Below are 13,529 nucleotides of genomic sequence, written 5' to 3'. Positions count from 1 at the left end.
GACTAAAGTGTAGATATTTAAATGGTCCATTTCAACTAGACCAGCTTAATCATGCTTAATTATTGCTTTGCTTAATTATTACTCGTGCTTAATTCTATTTAAGTTCTCACCCAATCTCTACATATCGCTACTCCTGCATCTTAGGACAGTGACTGAATTGGTGATGGGAGACAGGCTTGAGCACCTGGGGCATCCCAAGATTTGAGATGTCAAAAGCTTGTGCTATTCTGGTAATGGAGAGGATAGAATTGAAACTCACAGGGAAAAAAAAGGGAAGACACAAGAATCACTTTTGTATTTGCCACTTTTTGAGATTGTTTTCATTCTACACAGAGTGGATATATGTGTCATTTCCTTTGCCGAATTCTGCAACTGAAAATGTTCACACTAATGAACAACAGTGAAAAGTACCATGGGTCAGCAAAGTAGAACTAGAGTACCTTGGAAAAATGGTCAGATGATTTTTACATGTGATAAAAGCTCCTTTTATATTGTTTTGTATGGCATAACAATAACCAAGCCCTTTTCTAGACAACACAAAATAACTCCAGACATTTATGTGAGCTGAAGGGTTATATGAATGACTGACCTTCTGGTGTCCCGGTCAAACTAGAACATAAATATTTTTATTTAATCAGAAGTACATTATTATTTTGGTATTATTTTTGCCACAACACATAGTCCAAGGGCAATCAAAAGAGACTTCAGGGCCTTGGAACAGTTGGTAAGGGAATCTGGAGCACAGGTTACTTCTGTCCTCTCTCCTTCCAGTTGCAGGCAGTGGCACTGGAAGAAACAGAAGGGCCCAGTCTGTTAATATATGGCTATGTGACTGCTGTCACTGCCACAATTTTGGGTTCTTTGATAATGGGATGATCTACACAGTACCAGGTCTGCTAGCATCAGATGTGATTCACCTTTCTCAAAGGGGGAAGAGGGTCTTTGCTCACAAGCTAGTGGGGATCATTGACAGAGCTTTAAAATAGACTTGCAGGGGGAGGGGGATAACATCAGGCTTGCCCATGACAAGCTGTGGGACAACATGCCAAGGTTAGAGGGGCAGAGTGTTAGTGAGGGCCCTCAGCCTGTTGCTCTAAGATGTGCTGTGTACACTGCAACACACCTGAAGTCTTAGAGAGACGAGCCAGAGGATCCTGAGGTAATAGGAGATAGCAGGGAAACACCAAAGAAATTAAGAGGTGTTCCTCCAAGAAGGTGACGTGGCTGACAGCCCAGCTGAAGTGCCTCTACACCAATGCACACAGCACGGGCAACAAACAGGAGTCGGAAGCCACTGTGCTGCTATAAATCTACAACCTAACTGCCATTACTGAAATTTGGTGGGATGAATCCCATGACTGGAGTGCAGCTATTGATGACTACAGGCTGTTCAGAAGGGACAGGCGAGGAAGGAGGGATGGAGTCATTGCCCTCCACATCAAAAAATGGTTAGAGTGTGAAGAGCTGTCTCTGAAGAATAGCTACAAATGGGTGGAAAACATGGGTAAGAGAGACTGAGTCATCAAAGGGAACATTGTGGTTGGTGTTTACTGCAGGCCATCCAATCAAGGGGAGCCTATTGACAAAGCCTTCTTACTCCAGCTACAGGAGGCATTGCACTTGCAGGAAAGGACCCAGACAAACTTGAGAAGTGGGCCTATGTGAACCTCATAAAGTTCAATAAGACCAAGTGAAAGGTCCTGAACCTGGCTTGGGGCAACCCTTGCTATCAATACAGGCAGGGGAATGAAGGGATTGAGAGCAGCCCTGTGGAGAAGGACTTGGGGGCACTGGTGGATGAAGAGGTGGTCATGAGCTGACAATGTGCGCTCACAGCCCAGGAAGCCAACCATGTCCTGGGCTGCATCAAGAGAAGTGTGGCCAGGAGGTCGAGGGAAGTGATTCTCCCCGTCTACTCTGTGCTTGTGAGACCCCCCTGCAGTGCTGTGTCCAGCTCTGGGGCCCCCAACATAAGAAGGACATGGACATGCTCGAGGGGGTCCAGAGGAGGCCACAAAGATGATGAGGGGGCTGGACCACCTCCCCTGTGTGGACAGGCTGAGAGAGTTGGGGTTATTCAGCCTGGAGAAGAGAAGGCTCTGGGGAGACCTAGTAGCTGCCTTCCAGTGCTTAAAGTAGACTACAGGAAAGATGGGGAGGGACTCTTTATCAGGAGTGTAGTGGTTGGATGAGGGGTAATGGTTTTAAACTGAAAGAAGGTAGATTTAGATTAGATATAAGGAAGAAATTTTTTACAGTGAGGGTGGTGAGACATCAGAACAGATTGCCCAGAGAGGTGGTAGATTCCATCCCTGGAAACATTCAAGGCCAGGTTGGACGGGGCTCTGAGCAACCTGATCTAGTTGAAGACGTCTCTGCTCATTGCAGGGGGTTTGGACTAGATGACCTCTAAGTTCTCTTAGAAACCATACAAAACCAAGCCCTGATCGGTGCCGTAGTTGCTTCTGTGGGTCAAGCTGCTTTTCTTGGCATTGCTTGTGCCACAAGAATTGCAGCTAGTGTTGATAACCAATGCCCCAATGTCTTAGACATCATCTTCAGGCAGGTGCATTGAGCATGATGAACTGGACAAAGAAGAGGAAAGGAAGACAGGGAGAGAGAGAAATGCTAATGAAGAGCTCAGTGCATTGCGGTGGTCATACGACATCTCCTGTTACCGTAGCGCAAACCTGCAGCCACTGTCCCTGTGCTGGTTATGCCCTGTGCTCTTGACACACTGTCTGGAAGGGATAAAGGCCAACTCAGTGACTCAAGAAAGCGAGGATTTTTTTCCTCTGTTTTACCACAAACTTCCCGGAAAAAAAGCAGCTTTGTACTTTGGTTTCCCATTGAAAGAAAATGGGCACATTGCACTCTCTGGAAATACAGAAGGAGAATGTAACATCTTGGAAGAGTCTTAATTCCACATAGCAAAAGCCTGTTTCATTTCTGACACTGAACAGTGCCTCGTGGGCAAATGCAGTCACCCAGATATCCCCACTCAAATGTGTGCTCTGAATACCTCTCATTTGATAAAAGCTGCTTCCAAATATCTCCCTTCTACTGAGCATCTGTGCATCCTCAGATACATTTCTGCATCTTTCAATGTTGAGTTTCAATTCATTTCACTTTTTCCTTTATTTTCGTAAGCTCCAAAGCCACAGACCAAAACCACAAGGAGACTCAGGCAGTCTAGATAGCTTAAAAAGTGGAGTAATGCTGACAAAACAGGACTGCCCATGGTCTCTCCTCCCACAGCTATTGATTTACTTGGGGTAAGAGAAGGGCTGAGAAAGGCTTTTTGTACGGGGCCTCTGTCAAAAAAAAGGCAAAAAGAAACCACTGACAAACAGAGTGCAGATTTGGCCAGGTTCTACTTCAGTTGGTGTAAAAGAGTTTTTTTCATCTTATATGGATGGAAGAAATGTATTTATGCACTGAAACCTGCCAACAAATGTTCTTTTCACTTCCAGAAGACCAGAATAAGGTGAGCCTGGATCACCAACTTCATGTGAAAGAGGAGGGTCCAGCAGGATGTTACCTTTTTTTTTCTTCTATACCTGTGCCTGGTGCACATTTCTGTTGCTGGTTCAGAATCCTGCAGCTCTTTCCTGCTCTCTGTCAGCTATTTGTCAGCTCACTGCATGAACCAAAAGCACCTCAAGGCAGCGCTGAGCAGCCCCCTGACCCTGCAGATGCAATGCCCTGAAGTTCCTGTTAACATTTATTTGCTGAATTTTCTCCCATGGTTTCTCACAGGATGAAATTATCTCGAAAGTGCTATCACAGGTCTGGAATCTCTGTGAATTTTTATCTCTGGTGGGTTTTATCTTTTCTTCAGCAAAAGACAAGGTCAAGCATTTTGTTGAGTCCAAAAAGACATCAAAGGAAAAGGGTGAGGAAAAAAAAAAAAGCAAACCCTCTGTATAAAGCATTTCAGAGTACTCATGCAGCATATTAAAGAGTGAAAGGAGCTTTCTGGCTCCTATCTGGCTGTTCTTGAAATTGTTAATGCGGTTTTGTTCCATTATTAATGACACCAGAAAGAGAAATCAGGCCTTCCAGACAAACTTGACAGACTCTCAGACAGCAGAAAGAAGGAAGGGGAAAACCCCCTTAAAATAATGGAAAAAAGCAAAGGGAAGGGAAAATTAAAATACTGAGCATGTAGCAAGAAAAATCTGCAGATGTCTGCTGCAGTGTAGGGATGGTGAACCTAATCTTTTACAAAGCTTGTAAATCGTTCCCAGAGCCTGCTAGTTTAAGGACACTTTGTTATTAAACAAGGAAAAACGAATTTCTTACAGACTGTACTATATTGCTTAGTACATTCCTGTTTCCTAGAACTGCTGTTTGACAAGCAGAGATAAATAAAACCAGAAGAGCAGAATTAATGGATGGAACTTCTATAACCTGGAGCTGCATATCATTTGCCTCATCTGAATGTGATTGGACAGGATTGCAATAAAAAGCTTTGTTAGGAAAGTACATCATGAGTATGCCAAGGTAAGTAATCTCAGGATTAACACTCCAATCTGGCCTTCCTGAAAAGTTACCCTGAGTTAACCACCAAATCCTTGCAGAAGAGCGGGGCAGGACGCACCCCTTTGCTCCCACCCAGCAGAAACAGCTCCACCGCTGAAGCCTTGCACCAATGCCCAAGCGCTGAAGCTCAGGATCCACCACCAGCTCACCCACAGCACCCTCTTCAAACCCCATCCCAACAGCAGAAGAGATCTGCTGAATCCCATCCTCCATTGTATTTGGGGTACTGGGAGACACGCAGATGCTGGGAGGACTCAGAGGGGCCAAGTATCAAGGTTAAATTTGGTTAGACTGGCTGCTAATCAACAACACAGCTAGCATCAGTGCTCCTTGAAGTCAAGTGATTTGTTCTGCGGTCACCTGCCAATGGGGCTGCACCCCGTGGTCCCCAACACCAGTCGCCCTGGTGCAGCTCACCACGGCCGTGCTGTGCGGGCTGCCAGCGGGGAGCCTGTCTCGAAAATCCCCCCCGCCCTCCGCAGCTCCGCTGCCACCCTGCCCAAAGTGCTCATCCATCGCTGCCGTCTCACACCCAGCCACACCTCTGCTTAAGAGAAACCTCCTCCCTTGCAGAAGGGGTGTTTGGGGCACAGTGAGAGAAAGAGTTGCTTGCAATGGGTACTCAAGGAGAGAGGAACCAGCTGGCTTCCAGATAAATAGGGTTTATAAAAATATGATTAAATGCTTTCTTAATACTGGACATTTTGCCATATGTGTCACTGCATTTCTTGAGGTGCAGTTTGTGTTAAAAAACCTCCACCTTTAGACATTTTATAATTTTCCCTTTAAAAATAAGGAATCTGAAAGCTCTTTGTTGTTAATTACTGATGATCAAAACAAATGCTCGTTTTCTTATCCCAGGACTGAACATTTGACCTATACTGCAAAGCCAAAACTGCCAATATTTGGGAAGATCTCCAGACCTGGATTTCAATTTTATGTCTAACATCTGCCTTTCCAACAGAGTAGATTAAATCAATGCAACCAGTGTGATACATTTTAAATTACTCAAAGTTCAATTCATTTTATTTGAGCGTATGACCCATATGCTGTGCTGCCAAAATAGGTTGCTGGGCCAAGAGCTCAAAAATAATTTCAATAAATGTTTAAAGAAATGAATAAGAAAAAATACATAAATTTACATTACCATGAGACCTTCTTTAATGCTTTGAGGAAAAAAAACTGACGTGAAGCAATGGAGTCAGGAAGAAATTTTGCTACTGGGGATCTCATTTTCAGCAGGGACACCCAGACACAATGCCAGCCTGACACAGCAGAGGGAATCTGGCAAAGCACAGGAGCAGCTCAGATGGGGTGGAGGGAAAGCACTTCGTAGGCTGCCTTTGCAGATGAAGTGTAACCATGCTTTCAGGCACTTCCAGCACTGCAGCAGGCTGCAACACCTATGTGAGGTCAAATATTTGGGCAGTATGACTTCACTGACCTCTTCTCCTCTTGTCCCTTCATCTGACTGCCATTTCTGGAGCTTCAAGAGATGCACCAGAAGTCAGGGAAGCTGGAGATGTTATTGCAGCCTGAATAAAAGGTGGACCCTGGTAGTCCATGCAGATTGCATCCTCTGTTTTCAAGGCCTGACCTAAGTTCTATGAAGTCCCCCCGCAAGTAGAAAAATCTAATGTGCATGTAGAAAACCCTAATGTCACATGAAAGCCAGCTTTCACCTGGCTGCACATGACAGCATCACAAGTGTTGGGAAGCCCCGGGGGGAGCAGGTCCCCTGCAGCCTGCCCGGGGCTGTGCTTTGGCCACCCAGACCCCCACGGGGCTCACTTGTCACCCTCACAGACAAGCAGCGTGTAGGGAAACCTGCACAAGTCTGTACGGAGCAGTGGGTGCCGCGGCTCTGGCAGACCCCGGCCCTCCCTCCTCGCGTGGGGAGTTGCCCTTTCCTCCCACTCACCCTGAGAAGTCTGTGCTGACCAGCAGGCTGAGACGTCTTTTATCCACACCCTATTAAAGAAAACTTGAGGAGGAAACACGAGGAAGAGGGGGATGGAAGATCTGCAAAAGTGCCACCCTGGCATGTAACCCTTTCACCAGTCAGAGGGGCAACTCTGCTGGGGGTGCAGATGGCCTCTGGCAGCATCCACCCATGATCGAGGGTGAATTTTCAGGATTGGGGCACTCACATGTTTTCTAATCATGCTTCTCCCTAACTCAGCGTCCCGTGCTTTCTGAAAGGACAAGCATTTCTGGGGACCTCCTCTCGATGACAGGGGAAGGGAGAGAGGAGCACCCAGTGCTTGTGCTGGGCTCATTTTCCAGCATGGGCATCTGCGGAGAGCCCTGGCACCCTGCCCAGCCCCGTCACCCCACCCGCAGCACCACCAGACTCCGAGCAACAAACGCCCCGAAGGGAAATTTCCCTTACGGTTGCGTGTTTCCTTAACAATCACACACACACACACACACACACACAAAAAAAAAAAAGCATCCTCGGCCGGGTCGCTGGGCTCGGCTCAGCCGCTCCGGCCGGGGGTCCGGCGGGGCACGGCTCGCCCCCCCGCCGGGAAGCGGCGGAGCTGGCCGCCCATTAGCGCTCATTTCCTGGCTGGGGCGATGGCAGGCGGCCGGGCAGCGCTTTCCCTTCCTCAGCCAATTGCATCTTCAATCTGTATCGGAGGATCGCGGGGTGCGGGGCGGGGGAGAGCCCGGGGGCCGGTGCGGCGGGGCTGCAGCCAGCCCCGGCGCCGCGGCGGGCGGGGGAGGAAGAGGAGGGAAAAGAGCGAGGAAGAGGCCTGGGGCGGGCAGCCCCCCGGGGTCGGGCCGCGCTGGCCGGAATGCAACCCCTGGGGCATCGGCTTCTCGCTGATGAGACCGCTCCAGGGCTGCCGGGGACGGGACGTCGTCGTGGGGACCGTCACCCTCTGCCTGGCCGCCGGCTGGGCTCTGCAGTGTAAGTGTCCGCCGCCGTCCCTTTCTCCCCTCCGCTTCCTCCCCTGGCTCCTTCCTCCTCCTCCTCCTCGCCGCGCTAGCCCCGGCTCAGCCCCAGCCGCCCGCGCTGAGCTGCCGGCAAGAGCCCTTCCCAGCCCGGCCTTCAGCAGGAGCGCCCGGAGAGCTGCTGGGGAGGGGATGGGGACGGGGTAGAGCGGGGCTCAGACGGGCATCACTCTCCGTGCAGGCTGGAAACGGTCTGGGAAGGCTCGTCCTACTCGGAGCCAGCAACAGAAGGGAAGCGAATCCTGGTGAACCAGCCCGAAAGGGCTCGGGGTCACGCTGGGAAACGCAGTGGGGAAGAGGGAAGGTGGATTGCAACCCAGCACCCCACGCGGGGTGAGTGGGGAAGGGGCAGCACGCAGAGAGCCGGCCGGTCCTTTCCAAGCCAGGGCTAGAGGAGGCTGCAGCCGGCCCCCCACGCCTGGGAACGGGGGTGGGCAGTGCCACCCGTGGGATTGGGTTAGACACGTCACACCGTCTCCTTCATCATAGAAAGTGATGCACAAGCAGGACGCCGATGGGTGGATGAACTGTCTCCCCAGAGTTGGAGAGCTCCATCTCAGAGCTGTCCTCCCCATTTCGGAGCTCCTGCGTGGGGGCATCTCGCTTCCAGCCCTTTCCTGCCCGCTCCCAGCACGCTGCAGGCCCAGGGGCTGGGACACAACGCTGCGCGTCCAGCTTTGACTCTGGGCCAGGCAAATACTTGGGAGTGCAGCAGCACGCCAGGGACAAGCAAACGCACCGCACTTGGGGCGGCATGGGTACCCTCTCTCCTCGGTGCGTGTGTTACTGGGCGTGAAGGGTCTGGTTTTGCAACCAGCTGAAGCACAGTGGCCTTGCGCACGGTGCTGCAAGTGGGTGTGATGTTTGCTCTCACGGCTGGTGCAGCTCTGTTTGGATTAGACTGGTTCAGGCGATCTATGCAGACTATGTATTAAAAATATTTTTCAATGGTTAAATATTGCATTGCCTTTATCAGCTTTGTGTGCTCGGTAGGGACAGAACAGGTTTGCAAATAATAAAAATCTTTGCATTAATTTTTTTTTTGGTTTCATTTACCTAGCAATCACATATTCAAAACAAAGCCATGCCTTTATCAAAACATAAAAGGGTCACTGAGGTGAGACACTGAGCTCCTGTCTGGTCAGAAACAGTGCAAAATGCCTTTAAATAAACACATGGAGCAGAAAACAATTAGAACAATTTGCAGCGATTACCAGAGGTTCCTGTCTGTTCTGTTTCTTTAGCTGGCACAAACCCCTTTTTCACAGCTCTGGTTAGTCTCTCCTGCACAGAGGCTGAACAGCAGACCTACTGCAGCTTAGCCGAGGATGTGCTGGGCTACCTGGGAAGCGTGGTAACCGCAATGTCCCTGCAAGGGGACAGGGCAGCACACGCATAAGACACCCACAAAGGGGGAATCCCAGGAGCATTATCTTGAAAAAAGCCGAGGTCCTATCTAGTTAAAAAAAAGAGCGGCTGGGGCTTTCTCCTGTGCTGGTCCCATAGGTGAGGACCTGGGAATAAAACTGGATTTTGGAGCTTCCCTGCCTTACCTTGACCAGCAGTTTCTGAATTCTGCTAGAGATGCCCAGGAGTCCTGCTTTGTGTTCCTTCAGCATAGCTAAGGGTCTCATCCTCCCTCTCCACTGGGTTACAGACATTTGCAGCTCAGCATTAATTTTTCAGTTCTGCTCTTTCAGTCAGGTTGTTCCCACAATATGAGGTGAGCGGGTGAGCTGCTCCAAGCCAAACCAGGAAAAGGTATTCAGCAGTGAGACTTACTCCCTGCTTTATCTGCCTTTTGCCTTGTTTGATTTTTGTGCGTAGATAACAGAATTTCAGTCTCTGGCCACGTGTCTCAAACATGCCACTAATTATTAAAAAAAAAAAAAAAAAAAACAACAAAAAACCATGCCATTTGAAACTCAGATGTTTGGTGTTGATGCAAATCTTCATGCAGAAATACCCACACGCAAGCAGAATTATTGCAGTTACACATTAAACTAAATGGTCAGTTCAGTTTCACAGCATTATGAACAGCTCTGTCATCACATCCGTAGGAGCTACCTAAGAATTAAATATTCTTTCACATGCATTTTTGCCTGGAAATCATCAGGAGCATGAAGTCCATGACTTTGCATGAAACTGTACCTTTGATTACATACCGTTTATCTGCACTGGCATGTAACTGGCTGCCTTTACAAAGCTGTTGTCTCAGACGTTGATTATGAATCCTGAAAACATGATCAAGTCCCTGACAAGTCTTCACATACTTAAGCCTGCTACAGTTCTTGCTTCTGGGGGATGGCATTTCATTAATATAATAGGTTACCTTGGCCCTGGCAATTAAACTTTCCTTTAAAATACTGCATATAAATGGAAAGCCAGTTACTGACGAATACAAAAGTATTGCTCAGTTTTCAGAAAATGTTATACTCCCTTAACCCCAAAAGACTCTTCCAAACTCTCCTCTGGGGTATCAAAATACTGAAACACATGCAATTACTTGTCCTGTATGGTGAAAACATTTCTTCTGACTATCACCAATTAAAAATGTGTACTTATTCTTTAATTTAAGTATGTATGTTCCTTTTATGGTCAGCAGAAAGAGAAAGAAACTGCAAAGGGTAATCCATCCCCTCTTAAAACAGACCACTGAGATAGGTAGGATGAATCACACCCCAGAGATCCCATCCTGCCTTGGAAGGTTGGTGCAGCATCACCTCCCAACTCATCACCCTCCTTTGTCTTTCAGCTCCCGGAGGAGTATCATTAGTTGTCCCACAACCCAACATCAACGCAACAGTGGCACAAAACATCCTCCTCTCAGTTGAATACTCTTGCAGAGGTGTCGCCACCATTGAGTGGAAACACGTGTCAAGCTGGGGCACCACCAGAATTGTGGAGTGGAGAAGTGGGAATTATGTCAACATATCCACAGTCTACAAGGACAGAGTGACTACTTTTGAAAATGGTTCTATACAACTTCTGAACGTGGGCATGAGAGATGCTGGCTACTATTTTATCACTGTAACGGAAGAGTATGGAACCAACACCTATGGCACCATCATAGTCAACGTTTACGGTACAGACTAGATGGGAGTTCTTGGCGTTACCCTATGTTTAAGCATTAATCTGCTCATAATCAATTTTATAATATTTTTTTCTGTCCTCTCTACAGAGATTATCTATGAAGATTTACATTTTGTAGCAGTTCTCTTTGCCCTTCTTGCTGCAGTATCTGCCATTTTGATCTGCTTCATGTGGCTGTGTAATAAATCTCTGCATCTATTTCAGAAGACGACGACACACAAACTAACAGGTATCTCCCTAAGAATGCAGTCAAGGTATAGGGTTTTCAAGTCTGAATTTTAAGCCAAAAATTCACTTGTGATTTGAGCCATAAAGGTGCTCAGCAGGGACACTGAGAAACAAGACTGGAAGGGCTCAGTTCAGTTATCCTGTTCAGCCCTTTACTAGCTGAGGCAACTGAATAATAGGTATTTAGTTGCAGAATAATCCATCAGACATCTACCTTACACATTTTACATCAGAAACCACAAAGCACTTCCCAACATTGCTAACTGCAACACTAAGGGAGAAAAGGCCAGAGCTGCAACAACCCCCCATCAGAGAGCAGGAGACAAAGACAAGAGCATCAGCAACACCGTCAGGGTCTGCACTGGAAGGGTATCTCCTAGGGGAAAATATTCAAACAGCCCTTGGGAGTAGCCTCCACCTCACTTCATGGAGAACTGCACCCCTACCTCTCCTCTGAAACCCACCTTTCATCTGTCCTCATGTTTGATCCAGTTGCAGGCTCCAATGAACACTGACTAATATGAAAAACCAGTTTCCTAACACGTGCCAAAGACACCAGTCATGAAAAGCAGATCAAGGGGACACAAGGGCTGCACTGAAGGGAACATTCACATATCGGAGAAGAAATTGCCAAGCCACAGCCAGGGATATTCAGCCTAGGCAGCAAGACGAGGTGCCACACTACGGCCTGGGCTCAACCTCTGGGCACATCATTGGGATGGGAGGTTTCTTTTACCACTTCAAAACATTTTGGGCGTTTACCTCCTTTCTTTGTAAGTCCAGATCCACTAGTGGTTTCTTGCTTTGTAGGTAAAAGGTCTGTATTTCTTCTCTAATAAGCACTGCTTAAGCTGTTACTTTATACCAATCAGCCTCAGTATCAGTACTTTACTAGAATAGCACATATACTCAAGAATACTAAGCCTCAAGGCCCAGACTGTGTCAGCTCTTCAAAACCTAATGAAAGAAGAGATGAATTTGGCTTGAGCTGTCTCTTCCTTTCTGCCACTCACCTACAGCTCTGAGGGCTGTTGCTGTTTTCACAGTGCACATACTGCTCACAAGATTCTGTAGATACAAAAAATTTTCCTAGCATGTCAGAATATACAGGCTTTTGTTTGAATAAAGCCTGTTCTTCCTTCAGTTAAAGCAAATCTTCCTACAGAGCTGAATCAAATATAGTTATCTGACCGAGTTCAGGAAAACCACAGTTACGGAGACTTGCTCTGTCATCTCACAGAACATGATCCAAAGCAGGAACCTAACTTCTGCCCCAACACCACCTTAGAAGAGCCCTCCTTTCAGAAGTCATGAAGAGAAGGACAGGCCCTATGGACTTGAGTTTTCATAGTGATTTTAGTCTTGTATTAGAAGAAATCTGTGTCACTTTATAAAGATTGTGAGGGACTCTCTATGCAGTTAAATATTTTGAAAAGATGTATTTAAAACCTAATTGTAGATGAGTAAGCTTGAGCTAATATTAAAAAGTTCAAAATGTCTCTGCTATTAACACAGCGTTGTTAATTTTGGAACGCTGGCCTTCCAATCCATTTGTCAATCAATAATAATATCCTTTCATTTGCAGCAAGTACAACTGAAGAGATTGAATTGGAAACCACTGAGTGTTAGCCAAGGACTGTCTCATAACAAAAATAACAATTCTACCTCAGGAGAAAGTATTGGCAAAGAAAGTAAGAAGAAACCTAAAAGGTAAAATGTTTGTAACTACTGTAGAAACATCCTGACTTGCAAACTAATTAGACATTAAATCAGTAGTGTCTGATGGAGCTGTTTCGACCTGTTAAGCTTTTGGCTCTGCTAGCCAAGGTCAAAGTAAAAAAGAGTATGCTTTCATGCTGAGCACAAATATATTTTTGTGGCTATTAATAAAAACTACAGCCTCTACCACTCTTGAAAGTAAGCAAGTAACCAAGCTCTAAGATCAACCCATAAAGGAAATGATCATGGTCCTGAAGGACACCTGTATTTTGGCTACAGCAAGTCTCCTATTACAGACAGAGCAGCCATTAACATCCTTCAACATAATAAATTTAATGTCTAATCACAGTATTACATTAAAAAATTAATTTTAAGGATTGAATCCTGTTTATTGCACCTATGCTGCTACTTTTGGGCATAAGGAATTTCCTGAAGCTCTGAAGACAAACTAATTCATAGGACAAAACTGACTTTGAAACAATGCCGAGCTGGTCAAAGTTCCCCCACTTACATTTCCAATTCTTTACACTGCCCCAGGATATTAACACACATTTTATGACATTACTAGAGAAGGTTGTTAAAACAAGGAACCATGCACAGGCACTGAAGAGGACGCTGTCTATAATGATTGGAGCGGTCCGATAAAATACTGACACATCACACCAGTGGGGTGGCAAAATACTGAACAGTTCACTGTGAAAGATGTCAAGACCTCTGCAGACTTAGCCCACCGACGAATAGCCTATCTGGGAAGAAGTGTTAAAACAGCATTACTTTGAAATTGAGCATTTACAAATACAGTTCTGAAATTGCTCTTGTTGAGACACGAACTTTGCTTTCCTATGTTGTAAGAAAATGAAGTGATCTATCTAATGTTTTCTTGAATCTAGATATTGCACTTATACTTTCCACATGCAGATCTGCTGGGTAGAATAACATTTGCTTTAGTGAGTGAGAAAACATTAAAGTGACCGAGCTTCAAA

The 13,529-nt window shown here is 46.5% G+C and overlaps 1 protein-coding gene across 1 annotated transcript; it reads left to right on the top strand.

Moving 5' to 3' along the window:
* The first annotated feature begins 7,260 nt into the window (after positions 1 to 7,260).
* Positions 7,261 to 13,529, top strand: VSTM5 (V-set and transmembrane domain containing 5). Its single transcript, XM_032990744.2, has 4 exons — positions 7,261 to 7,462; positions 10,262 to 10,591; positions 10,688 to 10,828; positions 12,413 to 13,529. The coding sequence occupies exons 1-4, from the start codon at positions 7,378 to 7,380 to the stop codon at positions 12,454 to 12,456; spliced, it is 600 nt and encodes a 199-aa protein (XP_032846635.1). The 5' UTR covers positions 7,261 to 7,377; the 3' UTR covers positions 12,457 to 13,529.

The sequence above is a fragment of the Tyto alba genome, unplaced genomic scaffold (genome assembly GCF_018691265.1).
Source record: "Tyto alba isolate M040663 unplaced genomic scaffold, T.alba_DEE_v4.0 Super-Scaffold_2, whole genome shotgun sequence".
Taxonomy (NCBI): Eukaryota; Metazoa; Chordata; class Aves; order Strigiformes; family Tytonidae; genus Tyto; species Tyto alba.
The sequence above is the reverse complement of the archived record's forward strand: the minus strand, read 5'-3'. Positions and strand labels throughout refer to the sequence as shown.

Bases quoted from the DNA above. Each gene is read 5' to 3' on its own strand.
- VSTM5 (XM_032990744.2), top strand. From the start codon at position 7,378: ATGAGACCGCTCCAGGGCTGCCGGGGACGGGACGTCGTCGTGGGGACC. The intron at 7,463-10,261 runs GTAAGTGTCCGC...TTTGTCTTTCAG, and splicing joins CGCCGGCTGGGCTCTGCAGT to CTCCCGGAGGAGTATCATTA. The intron at 10,829-12,412 runs GTATCTCCCTAA...TTTCATTTGCAG, and splicing joins GACGACACACAAACTAACAG to CAAGTACAACTGAAGAGATT.